The 23,543-nt window shown below is 44.0% G+C and overlaps 1 protein-coding gene across 1 annotated transcript in view; it reads right to left on the bottom strand.

The window, feature by feature from the left end:
* Positions 1-23,543, bottom strand: part of CIT (citron rho-interacting serine/threonine kinase) — a 157,267-nt gene that overhangs the window by 28,606 nt on the left and 105,118 nt on the right. The window contains 10 exon segments of the mRNA XM_070763102.1: positions 548-685; positions 4,732-4,896; positions 6,174-6,336; positions 7,606-7,713; positions 8,907-9,047; positions 10,289-10,393; positions 13,115-13,250; positions 16,938-17,131; positions 18,448-18,572; positions 18,575-18,644. Coding sequence (XP_070619203.1) covers positions 548-685; positions 4,732-4,896; positions 6,174-6,336; positions 7,606-7,713; positions 8,907-9,047; positions 10,289-10,393; positions 13,115-13,250; positions 16,938-17,131; positions 18,448-18,572; positions 18,575-18,644 — 1,345 coding nt within the window.

Genomic DNA, 23,543 nt, shown 5'->3' with positions numbered 1-23,543 from the left:
GTCTTTTCTGATACGTTTTATGCTTAAGACCTTCCACCATTCTTGTAGCCCGTCTTTGGACCCGTTCAATTTTGTCAATATCTTTTTGTAGGTGAGGTCCTGGTTGCTCTTCTCTGCACTTTCTCTAGAGTCTCAACGTATTGTTTATAGCAGTGTTTCCCAACCTTGGCAACTTGAAGATATCTGGACTTCAACTCCCAGAATTCCCCAGCCAGCTGGGGAAGTCCAGATATCTTCAAGTTGCCAAGGTTGGGAAACACTGGTTTATAGTGTGGTAGCCAAAACTATATGCAGGTGTGGTCTTACTAAGGCTTCACAAAGTAGTATTAGTACCTCAATTGATCTTGAGGAATCAACCCCATAGAATCCACATTCCAGCTTCCCCATACTTTTGTAAACTGGGCACCATATACTTTGTATATGGGACTCATTTTTAGGTCCACACGAAGCCTCCCATCCCTCCTCCTCCTCCTCCTCCAAATGATCTCTAAATCCACTCTGGATCACCTGCTTAGCTACCCATCCTCAGCTTGATCCTCCTGCTTACCAAGACATTTTGAAGCCTGGCGTCCAAAGTGCACCGTGTCTAAACAAACGGCACATTTGGTAGCTCTCATGTTCAGTCCCACGTTGAAACGGTGAGGAATGTTGTGATGCATACGTTCTTTAAGGCGCCGGTTAAACTCTAGGGAAAAGAGCGTGGTTTTATTAATTGGGAAACCATGCAAGGGTCCAACTTTGGCAATTCTCTCTAAGGTATATATAGACCAATACTAAAACCTCCCTCCCTCTATTCTGTCTGTCTGTCTGTCTATCTACCTACCTATCCATCTGTCTCTCTCTCTCTCTCTCTGCCTACCATTATCTATCCGCCTGTCTGTCAAATCTATCTATCTATCTATCTATCTATCTATCTGTCTGTCTGTCTGTCTGTCCATCTATCTATCCATCTGTCTGTCTGTCCGTCCGCCTGTCTAATCTATCTATCTATCTATCTATCTATCTATCTATCTATCTATCTATCTATCTATCCATCAATAACCCATCTCTATTTATCTGCCTACCATTATCTGTCTGTCTGTCAAATCTATCTATCTATCTATCTATCTATCTATCTATCTATCTATCTATCTATCTATCTATCTATCTATCCATCAATAACCCATCTCTCTCTCTCTATCTGCCTACCATTATCTATCTGTCTGTCTGTCAAATCTATCTATCTATCTATCTATCTATCTATCTATCTATCCATCAATAACCCATCTCTCTCTCTCTATCTGCCTACCATTATCTATCTGTCTGTCTGTCTAATCTATCTATCTATCTATCTATCTCTCTATCTCTCTATCTACCTATCTATCTATCCATCCTATCATCTGTCATCCATTTATCCATCATCACATTTATCTGTCCATCCATCCATCCTGTGGTGTTTGGGTTTCAAACTGTCAACCTTCCAGTCAACAAGCCCAGCATCTTAACCACTAGGCCACCACATCCTTCCTGCCTACTCCTTAAACGCAAATACTTGGACTTGTATCCCAATTTTGTTCTCACAGTAAAATACCCATTTGTCGTCAAAAACCAATTCGTAGCTGAGGTTCGCCCCTTACTTTGGAAACAATGAGGCTAGCTTGGAAATGAAGGGTCACATTTTGGGGGGGCCTTTTCAAGCAGCTATCTCTTCCCCCCCCCTGAGACCGTCATGAGATCCTCAGAAAATACAGGCCTGCCTTAAATCAGAAATCTGAGAAATCGTTGGTAAATAAAGGTGTTTTGTTGCAACCTTCTGTAAGGGATGAAGGAGGTGTATTTCAAGAGCAGCACGTCTCAAACACCACTGCTGGTTTGGCAGCTGATGCAAAGTTTGGTGAAAAGAGTTCAGTAATATATCTGATAATGTTCCAATTTGGAGAACTCTGGAATTAAACCTCATAGACCTGCCAGTCAGCCATCTACGAACTGAAGGTTGTGATAATTAGCGCTTAACACAAAGCTCGGGGGGTTCTCAGAACGTCATATACAGTGGTACCTCGGTTCTCGACCACAATCCGTTCCAGAAGTGTGGCCAAGAACCGATTTGGTCGAGAACTGAATTAATTTATCCCATAGGAAATAGTGGAAATGGATTTAATTGGTTCCCAGCCCATTGACTTGCTGGGAACCAATTAAATCTACAGTATTTCCTCCATTTCCTATGGGATAAAGATCTGAGGGGACGGGGTGAGAGGGAATGGGAGTCGGAATCCCGACACGCCCCTCCTGGCCGCCCTCTTAACAGCCGCCCAGTCTCTACCTTGTAAGTGCTCCAAGCTGCAGGAAGGGTAGGGCTGGCTGCAATACCGGCAGCTTCGGGGGGCTCCTTTCCTCAGCGGTTCAGTTGGTTACATGCAGGCAGCTGCACCAACTTTTTCTTTCCCGGCGGCTCCGGCGGCTTCCCTTCATCACGTGACGTTCCTGATGCTGCTGCTGCTCCTCGAAGGGAAGCTGCTGGAGCGGCCGGCGGCGGGAAAGAAAAAGTTGGTGCAGCTGCCTGCATGTAACCAACTGAACCGCTGAGGAAAGGAGCCCCCCGAAGCTGCCGGTATTGCAGCCAGCCCTACCCTTCCTGCAGCTTGGAGCACTTACAAGGTAGAGGCTGGGCGGCTGTTAAGAGGGCGGCCAGGAGGGGCGTGTCGGGATTCCGACTCCCATTCCCTCTCACCCCGCCCCCTCAGATCGTACATTTCGGGTAGTAAACAAAATTTTCTGTTCAGTATCCGAATTTCTGTTTGGATACTGTTGTGATTCCATCCGAGGCCCCTCAGGGAACGGCTGATCTTCTGTCGGTTTCCTGCTCAGAGGGGGAGGATGAGGAACAGAAGGTGCAGGCAGACGGGGAGGAGGAATCCCAGGCTGAGGAAGAGGGGGAACAGCCAGAGGCCCCCGAGAGGGAGCTCTCCCCAGCAAGCAGCCTGGATTCCTTAGAGGAAAATGCACAAGCAATAATCGATCTGCGACAGAGAAGAGCAACACAAAGAAGGGACCAATTGGCTAGGTACTTTCAGCACTAAAGAGGCAACAGCTGGGTTTGGGTGTGGTGCTCTCTGGAAAGGCTAAAAGGCAGACCCACCCTTCCTGGCTTGTGGAGTATTATCTTTGGGAGTCCTGGGACTTGGCTGTGATCTTTGGCGTCTTGGAATTCTGGTTTGTGACTTTGAATACTGAAACCTTGGGGGGAAAAGGTGGGGGTCTTATGCTCTACAGTGGTGGGTGTGCCAGCAAGAAGTTTGCTGTATTGTCTGGACATCAGGACTCTGCTGTAAAGTCTCCTAGCCTGCCTGTGGGGAAGAACAGGTTTTTCTCTGTGTTTATTTTTCAAGCTATAAAGTACTTTTGCTTTTACCAGAGTGTCTGGCTGTTTTTTCCAGTTGGTGTTGAAGTCTGGGGGCACCCAGACAGAACAGATACTGAAGCAAATTTTTGCAGAAAATTTTGTTCGGTATCCAAAATGTATGAAAACAAAGGAGTTCGAAAACCGAGGTACCACTGTAATTATCTCGGCAATGGTTAACACGCCTGTAAGGTAAACCACCATTAGTTCCCAACATTGCCTTTCAGAAAACAATGCAACAAAGTCGTAGCTTGAGGGACTGAATAACTGGGGAGGGGGGTGTCTCTCGTTCACACTCCTGGGCAGAACAGGACAAAAAATATTGGTCACGTGACCGAACCACATGGGACAGATAGGGGAGTCAATCGACAAACCGTCGTTGGGACGTTGAGGACAAGACAACAACCCAACTCTACAAGGAAACACGGAGAAATCACACAAAGATAAAATTGTTGGATGGTCTAGGGAGGCTTCTCCACCTGCGTGAGGATCGAGCGTGGTGGGCTTGGAATCCATGGAGGGGAAGGGGAGTTGATGTCCTTGGTTCCCAATCGGAGCGAGTTGGAATTCGGATCCTCGTCGGGTTTTGAAAGTCATTCCAAGCCTGAAGTTTGTTTCAGCTCGGTGAGAAGACTGTCGCTGTGGGATGCTCCTAGCTTCTCTCAACTACCTTTTTCAAGCAGCCAACTAATTTAGGGACCTCCTAAACCAGGGGGTCTGCAAGTATGGCGACTTTCAGACTTGCGGACTTCAACTCCCAGAATCCCTCAGCCAGCAAAGCTCCCAGAATTCCTCAGCAAAGCTGGCTGAGGAATTATGGGAGTTGAAGTCTTAAAGCTGGCTTCGCTTCTTCTGTGCCAAGGTGGATTTATCCGATGCGAATTGGTAAAATAATGTCGCGGGAGTTTCTTGGGTTCGCCAGCCGGGCAGCTGACATTAAGCCAGCTCAGAATAAACCTGGGTTTATGTGGTGAAGGACTCGTATTTTATAGGTCCCTGTTTGCAAACTGGAAATCTGGAGGTCATAATTCGAAGGCTGTCTGTATTCTGGTTTTATATCTAGGAACTTTACGATTAGCCTGGCGTTTGCCTGTTGCTAAACCAGGGGTCTGCAACCTTGGTGACTTTACGACTTGTGGACTTCGACTCCCAGAAATCCTCAGCGTGCACTGAGGAATTCTGGGAGTTGAAGTCCCCCCCTGTGCTAAACAGTCCATGTGTTGCAGGATCTGCCGACTACGCTTCGATCCCGGCTCGGTGCTATTGGGAAGCCGGGCACCGTCTGCAGCCGGGAGGGTTGCCTTATGCCAGAACCCCCTCCAGAAGCCAACACCGGCCCCCTCCCCAAGCCTTACCCTCTGGCGAGGTGGCCTCCTTTCGGCGGCTGGAGGGAGGTGCCAGCAAGTTGATGGGCGTGGGCTGGTGTTCTGGTGACCGAACTATGGCAGACATGATGATTTGCTGCCTGGCCGTGGCAGGCGTGGATGGGTGAGGGTGGTCTGTGATTTTCCTATGGGCAGCTACGGACACACACAAATAGTTAGTTAACTCCTTCTCCGAGCGGAACGAAGAAGAAGAAGAAGAAGAAGAAGAAGAAGAAGAAGAAGAAGAAGAAGAAGAAGAAGAAGGCGGAGGAGGAAAAGAAGAGGAAGAAGATGGGGAAGAGGAGAAGAGGAAAAAGAGGAGGAGGAGGAGGAGGAGGGAGGGAAGGAGGAGCAGGATGAGAAGGAGGAAGGGGAGGGAGGAGGAACAGGAGGAGGGGAGGAAGAAGGAGGAGAAGAAAAGGGGAAGAGGATGGAGAAGAGAAAGGAGGAGCAGGAAGAATAGAATGAGGAGGAAGGGAGAGGAAAAGGAAGAGGAAGGAGAAGAAGAGGAAGAGGAGGAAAAGGAAGTGGAAGAAGAGGAAGAAGAAAGGGAGGAAGAGGAAGAAAGGGAGGAAGTAGAGGAAGAGGAGGAAGTAGAGGAAGAGGAGGGAAAGGAAGTGGAAGGAGAGGAAGTAAAAGAAAGGAAGAAGATGAGAAAAAGGAAGTGGAAGGAGAGGAAGCAGAAGAAAGGAAGAAGAGGAGGAAAAGGAAGTGGAAGAAGAGGTAGGAGAAGAAAGGAAGAAGAAGAGGAGGAAGTAGAGGAAGAGGAGGAAGAGGAAGTGGAAGGAGAGGAAGTAGAAGAAAGGAAGAAGAGGAGGAAAAGGAAGTGGGAGAAGAGGTAGAGGAAGAAAGGAAGAAGATGAGAAAAAGGAAGTGGAAGAAGAGGTAGAAGAAGAAAGGAAGAAGAGGAGGAAGTAGAGGAAGAAGAGGAAAAGGAAGTGGAAGGAGAGGAAGTAGAAGGAAGAAGAGGAAAAGTAGAAGGAGAGGAAGCAGAAGAAAGGAAGAAGAGGAGGAAGTAGAGGAAGAGAAGGAAAAGGAAGTGGAAGGAGAGGAAGTAGAAGAAAGGAAGAAGAGGAAAAGTGGAAGGAGAGGAAGTAGAGGAAAGGAAGAAGAGGAGGAAAAGGAAGTGGGAGAAGAGGAAGTAGAGGAAAGGAAAGAGGAAGAGGGAGAAGAAGAGCAGCAACAGCAGCCGTGGTTCTACGCAACCTTTAAAGTGGCAGCCCGCAGCCTTGCTTCCTTATTTTAAAAAGTTGTGGACAGTCAACAGCCAACGAGGGAGGGGGCAGGGAAAGCGGGGGAAGAGAGAGAGAGAGAGGGAGACATAAAGACGTCGAGGACGAGACGGAGTGGGGCGGTCGTGACTGCGAAGGGAAACAACCACCACCACCACCACCAGAACAAAGGACCGGCGGGCGTTTCCCCTTCCTTCCTACCTTCCTCCCGAGCCGAGCGGAGCTCGATGCGGGTCTTCTGCAGGGCTTCCTCCAGCTCGGCCGAGCGGGCCTTCTCCTTCTCCAGCGCCACCTTCAGCTCATTGTACTGCAGAGGAACCTGTGTGGGCAAAGAAGGGTCCTCTTTCCGTCGACTAAACAGGCCCTAGCAACAGAAACACACAGACAGCTCCTAACTCCTGGTCAGTGGTGGTTGCCCTGGTAGCTCAGTGCAGACCAGAGGGTCTGGGGGCCTCCTCCCCCCTCCTCCTCCTCCCCTCTTTCTCCTCTTCCTTTCCTCCCCTTCCTTCTTCCTTTCACCCCTCCTACTCCCCTCCCTCCTCTTCCTTCTCCTCCTTTCCCCCACTTCTCCGCTCTTTCTTCTCCTCTCCTCCCTTCTTCCTTTCACCCCTCCTCCTCCCCTCCTTTCCTTTCTTCCACTTCTCCCCTCTTTCTTCTCTTCTCCACCTCCCCTCTGCCTTCTCCTCCTTTCCTCCACTTCTCCCCTCCCCCTGGTTTTATAATAAATGTGATTTTAGTGATTTTTAATGGTTTTTTTAAAACTTATACAGTAATACCTCGTCTTACGAACCTAATTGGTTCCAGGGGGAGGTTCGTAAGACGAAACATTGTTTCCCATAGGAATAATGTAAAATCAATTAATCCGTGCAACGGAAAACCCCCCCGCAAAAAAACGCCGCCGCTCGGCTGTCACCTTTTGAAACAGCCGGGGGGCTTCCCAGCGTACTCCTGAACCCGAACGCCAAACCCGAACTTCCGGGTTCAGCGTTTGGGTTCAGGAGGCCGCCGAGAAGCCCCCCCATCTGTTTTAAAAGGTGACAGCCGGGGCTTCCCAGCGGCCTCCCAAACCTGAACTTTTGCCGAACTTCCGGGTTCAGCGTTCGGAAGGCCGCTGAGAAGCCCCGCCGCCCGGCTGTTGTCTTTTGAAACAGCCGGGGGGGCTTCTCGGCGGCCTTCCGAACGCCGAACCCGGAAGTTCGGGTTTGGCGTTTGGGTTCAGGAGGACGCTGAGAAGCCCCCCGGCTGTTTCAAAAAGCGACAGCCGGGCGGCGGGGCTTCTCGGCAGCGGCGGGTTCGTAAGAAGAGGCAAAAAAATTCTGAACCCCGGGTTCGTATCTCGGGTTGTTCGTAAGACAAGGGGTTCGTATCATGAGGTACCACTGTATTGTATTTATACCTGTTGTTAGCTGCATACAGTGCAATAAATGCAATAAATAAATAAATGAGCAATTTATAATAATTTATAATAAGCGAGAAATAAATCAATAAAGAAATTCAACAAATAAATAAATGCAATAAATGTAATTAATTAATTGGGGCCATCTGGAAGCCTTCCACGTCTTAGAATTTCCTGCCTCCTGCCTGCTAAGTTATTATTATTATTATTATTTTTGCATTCATATATTTTCCACACCTTTTTCTTCTTGGCCGGCTGATCCATCTTCGCTTGAAGGAAATCGATGAGCTTGGTTTGTTGGGAAATGGTGCCTTCCATTTTCACTTTTTCGTGGGAATACAGGACCTTCGCGACACGAAAAGAAACCAAAATCCACCAGGAATTATCATGGGCGTCCAAAAAAAAAAAAACCCCGAGCAAAAAACATTAGAAACACAGAAGATTGACGGCAGAAAAAGACCTCCTGGTCCATCTAATCTGCCCTTATACTATTTCCTGCATTTTATCTTAGGATGGATCTATGTTTATCCCAGGCGTGTATAAATTCAGTGACTGTGGATTGATTCTTCCTTCCTTCCTTCCTTCTCTTTTTTTCCTTCCTTCCTTCTTTCTTTCCTTCCTCCCTTCCTCATTCATAGAAACATAGAAGATTGACGGCAGAAATAGACCTCGTGGTCCATCTAGATTTACTGACCACGTCTGCTGGATGTTTGTTCCAAGCATCTACTACTCTTTCAGTAAAATAATATTTTCTCATGTTGCTTCTGATCTTTCCCCCAACCAACCTCAGATTGTGCTCCCTTGTTCTTGTGTTCACTTTCCTATTAAAAACACTTCCCTCCTGGACCTTATTTAACCCTTTAATATATTTAAATGTTTCTATCCTGTCCCCCCTTTCCCTTCTGTCCTCCAGACTATGCAGATGGAGTTCATGAAGTCATAGAAACATAGAAGACTGGCGGCAGAAAAAGATCTCCTGGTCCATCTAGTCTGCCCTTATACTATTTCCTGTATTTTATCTTAGGATGGATCTATGTTTATCCCAGGCATGTTTAAATTCAGTGACTGTGGATTGACCAACCACGTCTGCTGGATGTTTGTTCCAAGGATCTACAACTCTTTCAGTAAAATAATATTTTCTCACGTTGCTTCTGACCTTTTCCCCAACTAACCTCAGATTGTGACCCCTTGTTCTTGTGTTCACTTTCCTATTAAAAACACTTCCCTCCTGAAACTTATTTAACCCTTTAACATATTTAAATGTTTCTTATCATGTCCCCCCTTTTCCTTCTGTCCTCCAGACTATGCAGATGGAGTTCATGAAGTCTTTCCTGATACGTTTTATGCTTAAGACCTTCCACCATTCTTGTAGCCTGTCTTTGGATCCCCTTGTTCTTGGGTTCACTTTCCTATTAAAAACACTTCCCTCCTGAACCTTATTTAACCTTATTTAATAACAATCATTAATGAAGTCTTTCTTCATTAAATGGGAAAAATCCGTAAAATGATTCCCGGGCATGCAACGCTTGTTCTCTCACCTGAATATTTTCCAGCTGGTACTCCAGGTCGCTCCTTTCGGTCTTCAACAGATCAGCCCGGTCCAAAGCCTCTTGCAGGCCTTGAGTCAGCCGAAAGATGTGATTCTTCTGCAAATCCATTTGCTGCTGCAACTTGGCTTGCTGGGAAGGAAGGAAGGAAAAACCGGACGGCTGTTATAAAACGTTTGGAGGGAGGATTAAAAAGAAAGACAGAAAGGAGAAGACTTGAAAGAGAGATTATAAGGGGGAGGGAGGGAGAGGGAAGGAGGAAAGGAAAGAATAGAGAATTGGCGGGTCCCAGGGGAAGAGCCTTCTCTGTGGTGGCCCCGACCCTCTGGAACCAGCTTCCCCCCGAGATTAGAACTGCCCCCACGCTCCTTGCCTTTTGTAAACTCATTAAAACCCACCTCTGCTGTCAGGCATGGGGGAACTGAGATAACTTCCTCAGGCCTATACTGTTTATGTATGGTATGTTGTGTGCATGTTTTTTTAAATTATGGGTTTTTAGTTTTGGAAACATAGAAACATAGGATGGATATATGTTTATCCCAGGCATGTTTAAATTCAGTTCCTGTGGATTTACCAACCACGTCTGCTGGAAGTTTGTTCCAAGGATCTACTACTCTTTCAGTAAAATAATATTTTCTCATGTTGCTTTTGATCTTTCCCCCAACTAACCCCAAATTGTGCCCCCTTGTCCTTGTGTTCACTTTCCTATTGAAAACACTTCCCTCCTGAACCTTATTTAACCCTTTAACATATTTAAATGTTTCGATCATGTCCCCCCTTTCCCTTCTGTCCTCCAGACTCTACAGATTGAGTTCATGAAGTCTTTCCTGATACGTTTTATTCTTAAGACCTTCCACCATTCTTGTAGCCCGTCTTTGGACCCGTTCAATTTTATCTGTATCTTTTTGTAGGTGAGGTCTCCAGAACTGAACACAGTATTCCAAATTCAAATTTTAATTATTAGATTTGTATTATATATTATTTCCTATTACTGTTGTGAGCCGCCCCGAATCTACGGAAAGGGGCGGCATACAAATTTAATAAATAAATAATAATAATAAATAAAATAAGAGCTCAATAGACACGTACAGAACCCAGTTTTCACAAAAAACTGTTCGAAGGGAGCTTCACTAATCTGGATATTCAAGGTGTTTCCATTTCTTTGTCCACCTCCTGTATATTGTGTTAAGTGCTCCCTTTATTTTTTGAACAGGGTATCTTTGTATACTACCAATACATGGTTGACTGACTTATTGACTAACTAACTGAATAATAAATTAAATTAAATTAAAACAAAACCAAATCCAGTCTGCCGGTTTCAAATCTTCCCACAAAAGGACTCACAAACGCTCGGCTAAAGCGAGAGCACCTACCTCTTCGAGAAGCCTCTGTTTGAGTTCGCGTTCCGTTTCAAGCTTCTGCTGTAAGCTCCGGGCGTTCATTTCCAGCATGGCATGTTTCTTCTCCAAGTCGTTCAGCTAATTACAAAAGGAAATAGGCAGATTGAACGTACGGAGGCACGAAATGCCAGTCTTTCTGAATCTACTAGGCGTCTCTCACCCCCCCCCCCCGCCTTTCTAAACCTTTGCACAGGCAATCTTCGACTTATAACTATTCATTGAGTGACCGTCTGCCTCCCGCTCAGGAATGCTTGTCCATTAAAGTGGGGGGCAAAACCTCCCCGGTACCGAACTGCTTAGGAATGTGTTTAGAAACATAGAAGATTGACGGCAGGAGAAGACCTTCTGGTCCATCTAGTCTGCCCTTATATTATTTCCTGTATTTGATCTTAGGATGGATCTATGTTTATCCCAGGCAGGTTTCAATTCAGTGACTGTGGATTCTTCCTTACTTCCCACCCTCCCTTCCTTGTTTCTCTTTCTTTCCTTCCTTCTTTTCTTCCTTCCTCATTCATAGAAACATAGAAGATGGACGGCAGAAAAAGACCTCCTGGTCCATCTAGTGTGCCCTTATAACATGTCCTGTATTTTATCTTAGGATGGATCTATGTTTATCCCCGGCATGTTTCAATTCAGTGACTGTAGATTCTTCCTTCCTTCCTTCCTTCCCACCTTCCCTTCCTTCTCTTTCTTTCTTTCCTTCCTCATTCATAGAAACGTAGAAGATTGACAGCAGAAAAAGACCTCCTGGTCCATCTAGTCTGCCCTTATACCATTTCCTGTATTTTATCTTAGGATGGATCTATGTTTATCCCAGGCATGTTTCAATTCAGTGACTGTGGATTCTTCCTTCCTTCCTTCCCTTCCTTCTTTCCTTCCTCCCTTCCTTCCTCATTCACAGAAACATAGAAGATTGACGGCAGAAAAAGACCTCCTGGTCCATCTTGTCTGCCCTTATACTATTTCCTGTATTTTATCTTAGGATGGATCTATGTTTATCCCAGGCGTGTTTAAATTCAGTGACTGTGGATTGACTAACCACGTCTGCTGGAAGTTTGTTTAGTAAGGAAGGAGGTTAAAATCTTCGTCTACCTTCTACCTGAACTGTGTACAACATGAGTGCGGAACATGAATGAATTCATGCTCTTGCTTAATCAGGGTGTCCAGTGGGAAAAGCATTTTGAAATTCCCTGATAATTTCCCTGGCATTTCCCTCTAACTTGCAATCTAGTTAAGGCAACGGTAGTAGATGACATCATACCAAACGGTAAGCCATGGAGAAATATCGGTAGCCAAGGAAGCAAGTTGGTGTCACCGTTGTGCTCATTTTTGCTTGACTCTGCCAGGCAGCATGATCCGTTCTTTTGTTTTTACATGACTTTTAAACATTTTAATAGTCTATTTCCCCCACTGATTTATTCCGGTTTTTTCATGAATTCTTTGATAATTCCCTGATATTTCCCGAACTGCCAATTTCCCTGTTAATTTCCTGATTTCCCCGTTTTCCTGGTTTGCTGGACACCCTGTGAAATGGAGTAGCCCATTGTGACAATCAGGTTTGTTGAAAAACACAAATTAGAACCAAAGGAATGTCCTTCGGCTGCCAAAATCCAAAGCGAGTGGCGGAACCGATCACCAAGGTGCTCATTTTTGCTTGACTCTGCCAGGCAGCGCGATCCTTTTTTTAAAAAAAATAGAAACATAGAAACATAGAAGACTGACGGCAGAAAAAGACCTCATGGTCCATCTAGTCTGCCCTTATACTATTTCCTGTATTTTATCTTAGGATGGATATATGTTTATCCCAGGCATGTTTACATTCAGTTCCTGTGGATTTACCAACCACATCTGCTGGAAGTTTGTTCCAAGGATCTACTACTCTTTCAGTGAAATAATATTTTCTCACGTTGCTTTTGATCTTTCCCCAACTAACTTCAGATTGTGTCCCCTTGTTCTTGTGTTCACTTTCCTATTAAAAACACTTCCCCTCCTGAACCTTATTTAACCCTTTAACATATTTAAATGTTCGATCATGTCCCCCCTTTTCCTTCTGTCCTCCAGACTATACAGATTGAGTTCATTAAGTCTTTCCTGATACGTTTTATGCTTAAGACCTTCCACCATTCTTGTAGCCCGTCTTTGGACCCGTTCAGTTTTGTCAATATCTTTTTGTAGGTGAGGTCTCCAGAACTGAACACAGGATTCCAAATATGGTCTCACCAGCGCTCTATTTAAGGGGTTCACAATCTCCCTCTTCCTGCTTGTTATACCTCTAGCTATGCAGCCAAGCATCCTACTTGCTTTTCCTACTGCCCGACCACACTGCTCACCCATTTTGAGACTGTCAGAAATCACTACCCCTAAATCCTTCTTTTCTGAAGTTTTTGCTAACACAGAACTGCCAATGCAATACTCAGATTGAGGATTCCTTTTCCCCAAGTGCATTATTTTACATTTGGAAACATATGTAATATGGTAAATGATTTAGCTTTACTAGATAAATGGTCAAAGCAATGGAAACTTCAGTTTAAAGTTTCCATTGCTTTGACCATTTATCTAGTAAAGCTAAATCATTTACCATATTACAGACCCCTCCAGGAATATCAACCCTATTGCACACTTTAGAGTCATCGGCAATGATTTTTCTCTGGAGAGGGTTGGCATACAAATCCAATTATTAAATAATAAATAAGTCTGAAAAACGGCAATCAGTCCCTTTTTTTCAGTGCCGTTGTTAACTTAGAACAGTCACTAAGTTGTAAGTCAGCGACCACCTCTGTAGCATTTTGAGCGACTGACCTTGTCGGAGAGACTCTCTGCTTTGAGCTTCTGTTCCTTTAACGCTTGCTGGAGAGCCAAGATCTCCGCTTTATGTTCTTTCACCGCGAGCTCCACGACTTGGCGGGATTCTGTGATGCGCTGGTCGGCTCGCACCCTGCATGGAAGAAAATAAGCACCGGCTTATCACAACACTCGCGGGGTCAGCTTCCCTTTCAGGATCGCAAGAAGGATGGGAAGGTGGGTTAGCCTTCCATGCCTACAAGAACGTGGGATGCCCTCTGTAGATATGATAGATTAAACCTACATGCCTGGTCAAAGGAAACACATTCCTCTGATGAGTTTAAGGAAATAATTATTCATTTAGGGTTTACCTATGGTAAATGAAACACTTCTGTGTATCTAGAGTAAAGGTTACTCACTTATTCAGCAGCATTACATAAAATCAACTGTCTTCAATGGGGATTTTAACACTCGACGTTAGTAGAGGACTAGTGAAAGCTTAGTTAATTTTAGTAATTTTAAAATAAATTTTTAAATGTTCCGGAGATTGCAATGGCTGTTGCCTCTTTATATATATATGTGTGTGTGTGTGTGTGTGTGTGTGTGTGTTTTCGTAGATTTTCACGGGTACAGGTATGATGGACTTGGTATATTCGGGTTTCTTCACGTGTAGGATTTAGAAATTTCTGGCGATGTTTCGACGAGGTCCCACTCGTTATCTTCAGGCTGGTGTTTCTGTCCTTGTTTTAGGGCGAACACAGCGAGACCTGAGCTGCCTTCCTTCTATAAATACTGATGGCTGGGTATGGTTTGATGGCTCAGCAATTGCCTGCTGTGTAGAAACTTCCTGGTGAGTCAGTGGGGTAACACCATATACAATATTCCATATTTACAACAGCACGAAGCTTGAAACTTCAGCCTGATGATGGTGAATGTGATTTCACCGAAACGTTGCATAAACACTCAAAATATTACACGGGGCAAAACCCGAACTCAGAACAATCTACATACATATACCCGCGAAAATCTACGAAAACAAATATATATATATAATATATTATATATATATGTAGATTGTTCTGAGTTCGGGTTTTGCCCTGTGTAATGTTTTGCATGTCTATGCGACGTTTCGGCGAAATCACATTCACCATCTTCAGGCTGTAGTTCCAATCTTTGTGTTGTTTTAAATATATATATATATACAGCAACACGAAGCTTAAAACTTCAGCCTGATGATGGTGAATGTGATTTCACCGAAACGTCGCATAGACGTGCAAAATATTACACAGGGCAAAACCCGAACTCAGAACAATCTACATATATATATATATATATCTCAAACGTTTTTTGTTTTTTTTAGCTGGAATTTTAAAATTAAGGGAGACTAGGATGGTCCCATTTCGGCCTTGTTCTTGCCTCATCAGCTAGCCACACCCTTCCTTACTGGATTTGATCCGGTGGACTCTGCCTTGTAAGGCAGAGAATTAGCAGTTGAGCTATCAGATCAGATCCCTTCCAGCTCTGTACCAGGTTGACGCTACATGGACCAAAACTGTGAATGAATCTGGATGTCCTTCTTCGGGTACCACAGAGCCCCCTCCCAAAGGGAAAACAGGTTATAAGGAGGATGTATAGCATCCCAGACAATTCTGGGGACCCTGCTCAACCATCGCTTATATGCCACGTCCTGGCTAGAAGGAAGTGAACTGCCAATCATCTTTTCTGCTTCTTCTCGCCGCTTTCTGCACCACTTCCAAACCAAACTGTAACACAAGATGACAGCATGCTCCCCATCGTCCCTCTCTAAAAAAAAAAGTGGCAATTCACTGCTTCTGACTAAGTTTCATCTCTTTTTATCTACACCTGCTCTGCTGAATGGGAATCAAATTGGCACCACGAGGATCCGGAAGAAAAAAACGAGGGCCAGATGGTAGCGGTATGTGAGGGTGGCTGGCAAACAGTCAATCTCTGTTTCCCCGACGTCATGCTCTTGCATAAAGTTCTGCATATAGCCTATATGTTAATCAGGAGTGCAGGAATAAAACGGGTTGAGAAAGCGAGGCTTCCTGAAACTTTTTTTAAACCTTTCCACCATCCGCCTGTCCCTGTTTGTTTTATTTATTTATTTGTTTGTTTGTTTTGTCCAATACACACTAATGCACAATGAGGGTTATAGAGGATATAATCAGGTAGAATGAATTAAAGGGGGAATAGAAGAGAAAATAAAGGAGAGAAATATAACTATGAGAGAATAGCAGAAAAAGATATAGGAGATATAGGAGAGACAATAGGACAGGGGACGGAAGGCACTCTAGTGCGCTTATGTACGCCCCTTACTGACCTCTTGGTGAGGTCAAGCGTGGATAGTCTAAGGGTAAAGTGTTGGGGGTTAGGGGATGATACTACAGAGTCCAGTAGTAAATTCCACGCTTCAACAACCCGATTACTAAAGTCGTATTTTTTACAGTCAAGTTTGGAGCGGTTAATATTAAGCTTGTATCTGTTGTGGGCTCTTGTGTTGTTGTGGTTGAAGCTGAAGTAGTCTTTGACAGGCAGGACGTTGCAGCATATGATCTTGTGGGGCAATACTTAGATCATGTTTGAGGAGTCTTAGTTCTAAGCTTTCTAGACCCAGGATTGAAAAATCCTGAAAAAATTCCTGAAAAAGCGACCACGGACGTCAAGTTCACCCAGAGAACAGATTTAAAACAGGAAGGGTCAAATTCAAGGCCAGGGGGGCTGTATCTGGGGCCTACGTGCCACCCTGGAAACAGCAAAGGACTGGCCCGTGGTTCCTCTGCCAGTGAAAACAGAGTTTGGAGGGGGGCAGCTCGCCGGCTTTCAGTTTCGCCGGCAGAGGGCTAGCAAAACAAACGAAAATAAAACAAAAAGGAGAAATGCTTCCACATTTTGCAGGCAAGAAGGGACAGGAGAGGAGAAAGGGAAAGAGAAAAGGCACAGAACAAGAGGGAACAATGGGGAGAGAGCGAGGAAAGAAAAATAAGGAAAGAGGGGAAGGAAGAAGAAAGGAGAATGAATAAAGAGGGAGGGAGGGACGAAGGACGAAGACGAGAAAGAGAAGGAGGAAGGAAGGAGAGAAGAAAGGAGGAAGGAAGGAGACAAGAAAGAGAGGAAGGAGTAAGGAAGAAAGGAGAGAAAGAAAGGAGGAAGGGAGGAAGGAACGAGAGAAAGAAAGAAGGAAGGAAAGAAGGAGACAAGAAAGAGAAGGAGGAAGGAAGGAGAGGAGAGAAAGAAAGAAGGAAGGAGAGGAAGAGAGGAAGGAGGGAGGAAGGAGAGAAGGTGAGAAAGGAGGAAGGAGGGAAGGAAAGAAGGAAGGAAGGAAGGAGAAAGAAAGAGAAGGAGGAAGGAAGAAAGGAGAGAAAGTAAGGAGAGGAAGCGAGGAAGGAAGGAGAGAAAGGAAGAAGGAAGGAAAGAAGGAGACAAGAAAGAGAAGGAGGAAGGAAGGAAGGAGAGGAGAGAAAGAGAGGAAGGAAGGAGACAAAAAAGAGAAGGAGGAAGGAAGGAAGGAGAGGAGAGAAAGAGAGGAAGGAAGGAGACAAGAAAGAGAAGGAGGAAGGAAGGAAGGAGAGAAGAGAAAGAAAGAAGGAAGGAGAGGAAGAGAGGAAGGAGGGAGGAAGGAGAGAAGGCGAGAAAGGAGGAAGGAAGGAAGGAAGGAGACAAGAAAGAGAAGGAGGAAGGAAGGAAGGAGAGGAGAGAAATAAAGGAGGAAGGAAGGAAGGAAGGAGAGAAAGAGAGGAAGGAAGGAAGTCTTCCAGAGGTTCTTGTGGATTTTTCCTTTCCCCCTGTTTTACATTCACCCAAAAGCCAAGCCCAAGCGTACCTGCTTTGCTTCTCCGTATCCAACATTCTCTGGAGTTCCCGCACCCGGCACTCAAACTGGCTCTTCTCGTCTCCCAGGCCGCTTCTCCACGCCTCCCACTGTCGCTCCTTCTCCAAGAGCTCGTCGTTCAGGGCCTCCAGGTCCATCACTTGCTCCTCCAGCATGGTACAGGTGGTCTTTAAGGCCTCCATGGTCTAAAAACAAACCCCCAGCGGTTTTTCTTTTCCCAGCTTGAAGGCATAAGGGTCATCTCCTTTTAATGACCAGCCTTGCTGAGTGGAGTCTGGGCAACTGAATGGAGCCGAGGGTTTACTGGCTGGATGCCCTACATGATCCCATGATTATGACCCCGTAATCCCTTGCAGGGTGGAGTCTGGGCAACGGAGTGGCGCAAGTAGAGTGTTTTACTGGCCGGATGCCTTTCCCTGACGCCAGTACGGAGTTTTGTTCAGCAGATATATTCTCAGTGTGCCCAGAGAGAGAAATATCTGCCTCTACCTAGGATCGAACCCACAGCCTCCTGATTGTGAGGCCAGAGCTCCACCTCTAGGCCACTGCACTACTCCTCTCTCTCTCCCTATCTATCTATCTATCTATCTATCTATCTATCTCTTTCTTTCTATCTATCTATCATCTATCTATCTATCATCTATCTATCTATTTTTCTATCTATCTATCATCTATCTATCATCATCTATCTATCTATCTATCTCTTATCTATCTATCTATCTATCTATCTATCTATCTATCATCATTATCTATCTATCATCTACCTACCTACCTACCTACCTATCTACCTACCTATCATCTATCTATCTATCTATCTATCTATCTATCTATCTATCATCTACCTACCTACCTACCTACCTACCTATCATCTATCTATCTATCTATCTATCTATCTATCTATCTATCTATCTATCTATCTATCTATCTCATCATCATCATTGTTTAACAACCCCATAATTCATTGGAGTCTGGGCAACTGAGTGGCACAAGTAGTTTCACTGGCTGGATGCCTTTCCCTATCGCCAGTATGGAGTTTTGTTCAGCAGATATATTCTCAGTGTGCCAAGAGAGAGAGAGAGAGAGAGAGAGAGAGGGAGGGCAGGAGGGAGAGGGAGAGACAGAGAGAGGGAGGGAGAGATGGAAAGAGGGAAGGGAGGGAGCGAGAGGGTGAGAGGGAAGGGAGCGAGCGAGCGAGAGAAGGAAGGGAAAGGAAGGAAGGAAGAAGGAAGGAAAGAAAGAAAGGAAGGAAGGAAGGAAGAAAGAAGGAAGGAAGGAAGGAAGGAAGGAAAGGGAGGAAGGAAAGAAAGAAAGAAAGAAAGAAAGAAAGACTTCTGTTGCTTCTGCTTTTGGCTGCACGCAAGAAAAGCAGCAGAAGTCCTTCTTCTCTCCTCTGAGCCTTAAAACCTCATATGGGGTGGCCCCACAAAATGTTTAATTCTCCGGGGTGGGGGGGGGAAGTAACAGAAAATAATTACGAAGCCCTGAATTAGGGGAAACTTACTTGCTTTTGACTGGTGAGCTGCATCTCCCTTTCCGTTATCTCGCGACGGAGATGGTCAACTTCGCTCCGCAACTGGACCACCTCGTTGCTTGCCCCCGAAGCTTCGTCTAACTGCTTGGAGAGGAGAAGTTCTGGTTGTTCAGCTCGGCGTTATCCTCGGTCAGCTGGTTCAGCTGCTCCTCTAGGTCTGTGATCACCTACACGAAAAAGTAACAAAACACGCCGGGGAAAGAAAGAAAGAAAGAAAGAGACAAAAGAATGAAAACAAATCTGAGAAATTAGGCGGAGAAACTTAAGCCGACGAGCCTTCCGACAGCCAACTTCCAAACTTCATCCAACGGGGTTCTGGAAGTTTTATCATGCAGCTTTGCAAAAAAAAAAAAAGGGCACATGCTTGGTTAGCCCGGTGTTAAAACCCAGGCCCGGGTTGAAGGTCCGCTGCCCTTTTGTTTTGTGCAAAATGCACTTTGACGTTAAAGAGTTTACGTTTCATGCTACGGCCTCGGGTTGGGAGAATGCAAGAGCAACGAGCAATTGGCAGCCCGCGTGCTTCTCTGCCTAGATCTGCAGACCTTCGAACGGCGGTACAAAATAAATTGTTTTATCTTCCCCAACTGGTGTTATTCTCACTGTGGATTACAGACACTAAGTGAGGGACGTCCGTATAGACAGTGCTACGCAGCAGGACTTGACAAGATACCAGAATTGATATTGTGGCAATTTAGGAACCAGTGCAGAGAAATAACGGCGACGCTTTTGTAGAAAAACAGTAGTAAACAGTTTTACTCTTCGGTGCCATCAAAAATATCTTCCGCCTTAGTCTTCTATTGACAGGGTATCAACTTTGCTTCAACTATAGGGAGTAAAGCTTGCTTACGCATGTAGATACTAAACCAATCCAGTTTTCTCCGTATCAATACTACAGCTCTCACTCACTCATGCTCAAAATTGCCAACTAACAACATCACCAACAACAGCCACCATAAACAGCCAACTATCATTGTAAAGTTGCTTTGCATTTTATAATGCTCTGGGCCAATCAGATTGAGGTTTACACCCTATGACTCAGGTTAGGTCCCACAGAGTTGGCCTTCTCCGGGTCCCGTCGACTAAACAATGTCGTTTGGCGGGACCCAGGAGAAGAGCCTTCTCTGTGGCAGCCCCGACCCTTTGGAACCAGCTCCCCCCAGAGATTAGAACTGCCCCCACCCTCCTTGCCTTTCGTAAAGCTCTTAAGACCCACCTCTGCCGTCAGGCATGGGAGAACTGAGACATCTCCCCCGGGCCTATACAGTTTATACATGGTATGTTTGTGTGTATGTTTGCTTTTAATAATGGGGGTTTTAGCATTTTTTAAATTATTAGATTTGTTCTTACATTGTTCTTGTTATTGTTGTGAGCCGCCCCGAGTCTACGGAGAGGGGCGGCATACAAATCTAATTAATAATAATAATAATAATAATAATAATAATAATAATAATTCATTACTGTTTAACATGCTTCTTTCCCCTTATATGGTAATATAATGGAATATCACCTAGGATTGAGCTAATCCTCGACAAGGGATACCGATGATTTGTGAAGACATACTCTGTTTCCCTGAAAATAAGACGTCTTATATTAATTTTTGCTCCCAAAGATGTGCTACATCTTATTTTCAGGGGACGTCTTATTTTTTTGGTCAATGAAGAAAAATTCATATTTATTGCCGAACAAAAAAAAAACGAGAACATTTATTATACACTGTACAGTAATTGTCATCACAAACCAACATAACCAGGCAAAACTGGGAATCCTATCAAGAATTCCTTACGACTACCGTACCATTATTTCCATTTTCAACAATTAACTTTATGGTACATTTACCAATATTTACGGTTTGAACAGAAACGAAACGTCTCCTACGTCTTACTTTCGGGGGATGCCTTATATTAGGCAATTCTTAGAAACCTCTTCTATGTCTTACTTCTGGGGGTGACTTTTTTTCGGGGAAACAGGGTACTGACAACACGACTCCCATGCTTAGGTGAATATTGTCCACCTAAGAGCATCTTCTCTTGGTCCATGATATCTAGGAGGTTCCATTTTTGGAACCCATTCTATTTTCTTGGTCCAGCTGCATGGGGGGGGGAGAGGAGGGAAACTATTTCTAATCCTTTGATATATAAAGCTAACAAGCATCTATAGAGCACTGGTGAGACCACATTTGGAAAACCGTGTTCAGTTCTGGTCATTTTCCAGTTATTAATCCAAATCAGTCTCATTAAAGGAAAACCAAATTAAAATGTTCTACAGGTGGCATCTCCCACCAAATAGGATAGCAAAAATGTTTCCCAAAACATCTCCACTATGTTGGAAATGCAAGAATGAAATAGGAACCTACTACCATCAATGGTGGACATGTGGTAAAGCTAAAATATACTGGAAGATGATAGAGAAAATAATAAAAGAAATAGTAAAGCAAGATATAGAAAATACCCCGGAATTCTACTTATTAGGAATTACCAACCGGACTTATAAGAAAGAAATTCTTTACTTAATTATACACATACTAACTGCGGCTAGAATAATATATGCGCAAAATTGGAAGGGGGAAGAAATCCCCAAGGAAGAAGAAGTTATAGCTAAAATATTAGATTGCGCTGAAATGGATATGATGACAAGACGATTAAATGATCAAGAAGATACTAAATTTTATGAAACATGGAACAATGTTTATAAATGGATAGACAAGAAAAAATAAGATATACAAATTTATCTTTAGTTAATTTTTTGTATTTGTTTTTACCTAGGTGATAACAATGTTAATATTAGTTTAAATGTATTTTTTGATGATTATGATACAGTAGTTTATGTATAAGCAACATATTAAGAATTTTGGTTTATATACGTATAGTAGTTGAAATTAGTTTAAATGTATTGTTTGATGATTATGGTATATTAGTTTATGTATAAGCAATATATAAAGAATTTTGGTCTATACACGCATAGTAGTTAAAACTAGATTAAAGGTATTTTTTGATGATTATGGTACATTAGTTTATGTATAAGCAATATATTAAAAATTTTAGTTTATATATACATAGTACTTAAGATTTTGAAAATTCTAACTCAAATTTACCAGACCTTTTAATATTCAACATATATTCAATTATGTATTCTTTTTCTGTATTTGAATCTATACTTTCAAGAGAAGCGGGGGAAATGCACCCCCACTTTATGTTTAATGTTTGTATGTGTGTCTGTTCATTTTAAGAAAATTAATAAAAAAATTATATATATAAAAAAAAGGAAAACCGTGTTCAGTTCTGGAGACCTCACCTACAAAAAGATATTGACAAAATTGAACGGGTCCAAAGACGGGCTACAAGAATGGTGGAAGGTCTTAAGCATAAAACGTATCAGGAAAGACTTCATGAACTCAATCTGTAGAGTCTGGAGGACAGAAGGAAAAGGGGGGACATGATGGAAACATTTAAATATGTGAAAGGGTTAAATAAGGTTCAGGAGGGAAGTGATTTTAATAGGAAAGTGAACACAAGAACAAGGGGACACAATCTGAAGTTAGTTGGGGGAAAGATCAAAAGCAACGTGAGAAAATATTATTTCACTGAAAGAGTAGTAGATCCTTGGAACAAACTTCCAGCAGACGTGGTTGGTAAATCCACAGTCACTGAATTTAAACATGCTTGGGATAAACATAGATCCATTGTAAGATGAAATACAGGAAATAGTATAAGGGCAGACTAGATGGACCATGAGGTCTTTCTCTGCCGTCAGTCTTCTATGTTTCTATCTCCTAACAGGTGGTTGGAGCAAATATGAAGATGGACCACAAGGAGGGCCACCAAGGGGACCATCTTCAAGCTTGAAGTTCTGAGAACTTCCTCATCTATTTGAACGGAAGGATTATGAAACTAGCAACACTGAGCTGTAGGATCTGGGATATCACAGAGGTCCTTTGCTCCAGGAACAATATTTGTGTCAATTCGTAAAGTATTCCTGGCTTGCCATATGCAAGATGAGGGAAAGCTGATGGCGCGACACGCCAACAACCAGAAGCACATTCCACGCATACCATCCTCAAGGCCGCAGCCTAACGTTATCACAGCAGCCAGTCGGACAGGTGTGTTCTCTACAGCCCAGAAAAGTGCTTCATTGGAGAATGTGATTTATGACATACCCTGGGAGGAGCGGGGGAAACAGGGTCATAGTCGGGACGTAGTAAATTACATGGGGGCGGATCTGACTCCACTTGGGTATGTGCCGACATGTTGCTCCTAATAAATAACTGAATTTCTTTGGAAACTTGGCTCGAGGCTCGTGAATTAATTAGGGCCTCCGTCAGAACCCTGACACTTGGTTTTCAATGCATTGGGGGGGGGGACTTTTCAGAAAGACAAAAAAAAAAAGGACTCGCTCCAGGTTTCTCTTTGTTTCCTTTCTAGAAGATGAAATTAATATTTATGGTCGTTTTCCCCTCCCTCCTACCCTTCACAGATATACAGTTATTGCCGATATCTTGAAATTTATCACATGGATAGACTCAATGTTTTCCCTCCTGGATGTTGCCGATTGGCTTACAGATTGATATTATAATTCTGAAATAAGCACTGTAAGTAAATAAGTAAGTAATTAAAATAAAATTGAAATGTGGCTAACACAAAAATGCATTGTGGTGTGGTGTTTTTTTTTTCAAGTACAGTGGTACCTCATCATACGAACTTAATTGGTTCCAGGAGGAGGTTCGTAAGGTGAAAAGTTCGTAAGACGAAACAATGTTTCCCATAGGAATCAATGTAAAAGCAAATAATGCCTGCAAATCCTTCAGGAAAATCCCAAACTTTAGAAGGGAGGCGAAGAGAGGGCAGGGAGGAGCATCTAAAGGGGGCAGGTGGAAGAAGCAAGGCTAGGCTAAAGGGTGAGTGGGAAGGAAGAAAGGCAAGGGGGGCGCCCCTCCCTTTTCTTTCTTCAAAAGACACCCTTTCAGTGCCTTTGCAAGCACGTTGTTCTCTGCAAAATCTTTCCTACTCCAAGCAGCCCCTCCCTTTTCTTTCTTCAAAAAAGGGGGAAAAAGGAAACCCCTTCATCCCAGC

This window comes from Erythrolamprus reginae, chromosome 10 (genome assembly GCF_031021105.1).
Source record: "Erythrolamprus reginae isolate rEryReg1 chromosome 10, rEryReg1.hap1, whole genome shotgun sequence".
Taxonomy (NCBI): domain Eukaryota; kingdom Metazoa; phylum Chordata; class Lepidosauria; order Squamata; family Dipsadidae; genus Erythrolamprus; species Erythrolamprus reginae.
Note: the sequence above shows the minus strand (reverse complement) of the source record. Positions and strands in the feature narration are given on the sequence as shown.